Consider the following 1,799-nt stretch of genomic DNA (forward strand, 5'->3'; position numbering starts at 1 on the left):
TATTAGATAAAAATGCAAAATTTTAACAGCCTACAGTCTAAATATTTTGGACAAATAATGCACTTTGGATCAACACTTCTAACTCTTTACAGCTAATACTTACAAATTTGATACTTTGTGAACAGCTTCCATGCCATAGTACAGATCGTAATTACCATCTGCAGGGGACATCTCACATTGTTGAAAATACAAAAATCTGGAGATTTATTGGAACAATCTCCAGATTTCCCAGAAAATCTGGAGATTTTTTGGGGAAAATGTCCAGGCTATTTTTCTAGATTGTTTGCAAATAGATTTCCAGATGTATTCAAACAGATTTTCCAGATGTTTTCAAACAGATCTCCAGATTTTTCAATGTGGTATCAAAATTAATGTTGCAAAGTTAACTCATTTTTGACTGATATCAACCAGAATGGTTTTATGATTATGTGTTGATTTAGACCAGTTGATGAGAGGGTTTTGTAACTATGAACATATATACATGAACTTAAGCCTCCAACAATTATAAGCTTGAGGCCATACCTTTGCATTCCACTTGTCTGCCTTTGCCAACACTCCGGTATCCTTCCTCACACCTGCAGCTGTAGCTGCCTGGCATGTTCACACACTCGGCACTGTTCGTGCAGTCATCCAGCGTGTTGTCACCAGGTGCAGCTGTTGTTTGAACAGGGGGGGCAGGAGGGGGGCTAGTGATGTCAGGATGACTGGACACTGTGTAGGTATTGACTGCAGCTGTTGTCCCTCCCAATGTAGCTGCATCAGAAGGTACAATATAAAATACACGTTATGCAGATGTATTGTCAGTCAAAGGTAAAAATTGAATACTTCTATAGCCACATGAAAAACAATAAGTATTTGTCAATATTTCTTGCATAGCAACATATAAAGCTAGTTGATGAGATAAACAAAATGTACCTGTTGTGGCAGACATGACTGTGCTGCCCAAGGCTGCTGTTGTCATACCCAATGTACCGTTAGCTGTATAAGAATTCGAAATATATTGTATTGTCAGTGACAGTGAAAGGAATATTCTGAATGACTGAGAGCTCAGACAATATATCCACATGAAAAACACTAGTGTCATTAACAATACTTTTCTTCCCATTTAGCAACATCGAAAAATAAATACCTGTTGTGGCAGACGTTCCTGTGCTTTCCATCCCTGCCGTTGAGTGGGTGGTTACTGCTGCTGTTGTCGGATCAAGTGTTGTGCCTCTTGTTGTCTCTTCAGTTGTTGGAGGGCTGGTTGTTGTGAGAATTGTTGTCATGGCAGCAGAAGATGGACTTGATGTTGTGCCTGCTGAAGTCATGTTAGCAGTTGACCAGTTGGATGATGTGCTGTTTGCAGTTCCAGTTGTTCCATCTGTTGTTATGTTGTCAGTTGTCACAGAAAGTGTGGTTAGGTTCTGGTCAACAGCAGTAGAAGGTGCATGGAAGGATGGCAATGTTGTGGTTGGTCCTTTGGTGGTAGTTGGTGCTCTGGTAGTTGGTGCTTGGGTGGTTGTTGGTGCCCTGGTGGTTGGAGCTGGCGTGGTTGTTGGTGGCATCCACTCAGAGCTGTACATTCATTCACATCTATACAATGGCAAATGATGTGTAGATCAAACAATTATGATTTGATACTTTCGTATCATATTTAGAATTGTGGATTTTTAGCTTTTACAACATTGAAACAAATGTATGTAAACTTGACATGTATACAGACACTATAATAGTGTCCGTATAACATACACATTGTTGCTCATCTTGATGCTGATCAACTTATTTCCTGAATCAACTTCTGAATCATCTTTTCATGA

At 39.6% G+C, this 1,799-nt stretch overlaps 1 protein-coding gene across 1 annotated transcript; it reads right to left on the reverse strand.

Annotated features, from left to right (window-relative positions):
- Nucleotides 1-99: 99 nt before the first annotated feature.
- Nucleotides 100-1,310, reverse strand: LOC118408763 (rhoGEF domain-containing protein gxcI-like). Its single transcript, XM_035809624.1, has 3 exons — nt 1,130-1,310; nt 523-753; nt 100-158 (listed from the first exon to the last, which is right to left on the reverse strand). The coding sequence occupies exons 1-3, from the start codon at nt 1,308-1,310 to the stop codon at nt 100-102; spliced, it is 471 nt and encodes a 156-aa protein (XP_035665517.1).
- Between the last annotated feature and the right edge of the window lie 489 nt (nt 1,311-1,799).

The sequence above is a fragment of the Branchiostoma floridae genome, chromosome 2 (assembly GCF_000003815.2).
Source record: "Branchiostoma floridae strain S238N-H82 chromosome 2, Bfl_VNyyK, whole genome shotgun sequence".
In the NCBI taxonomy this organism is placed as follows: domain Eukaryota; kingdom Metazoa; phylum Chordata; class Leptocardii; order Amphioxiformes; family Branchiostomatidae; genus Branchiostoma; species Branchiostoma floridae.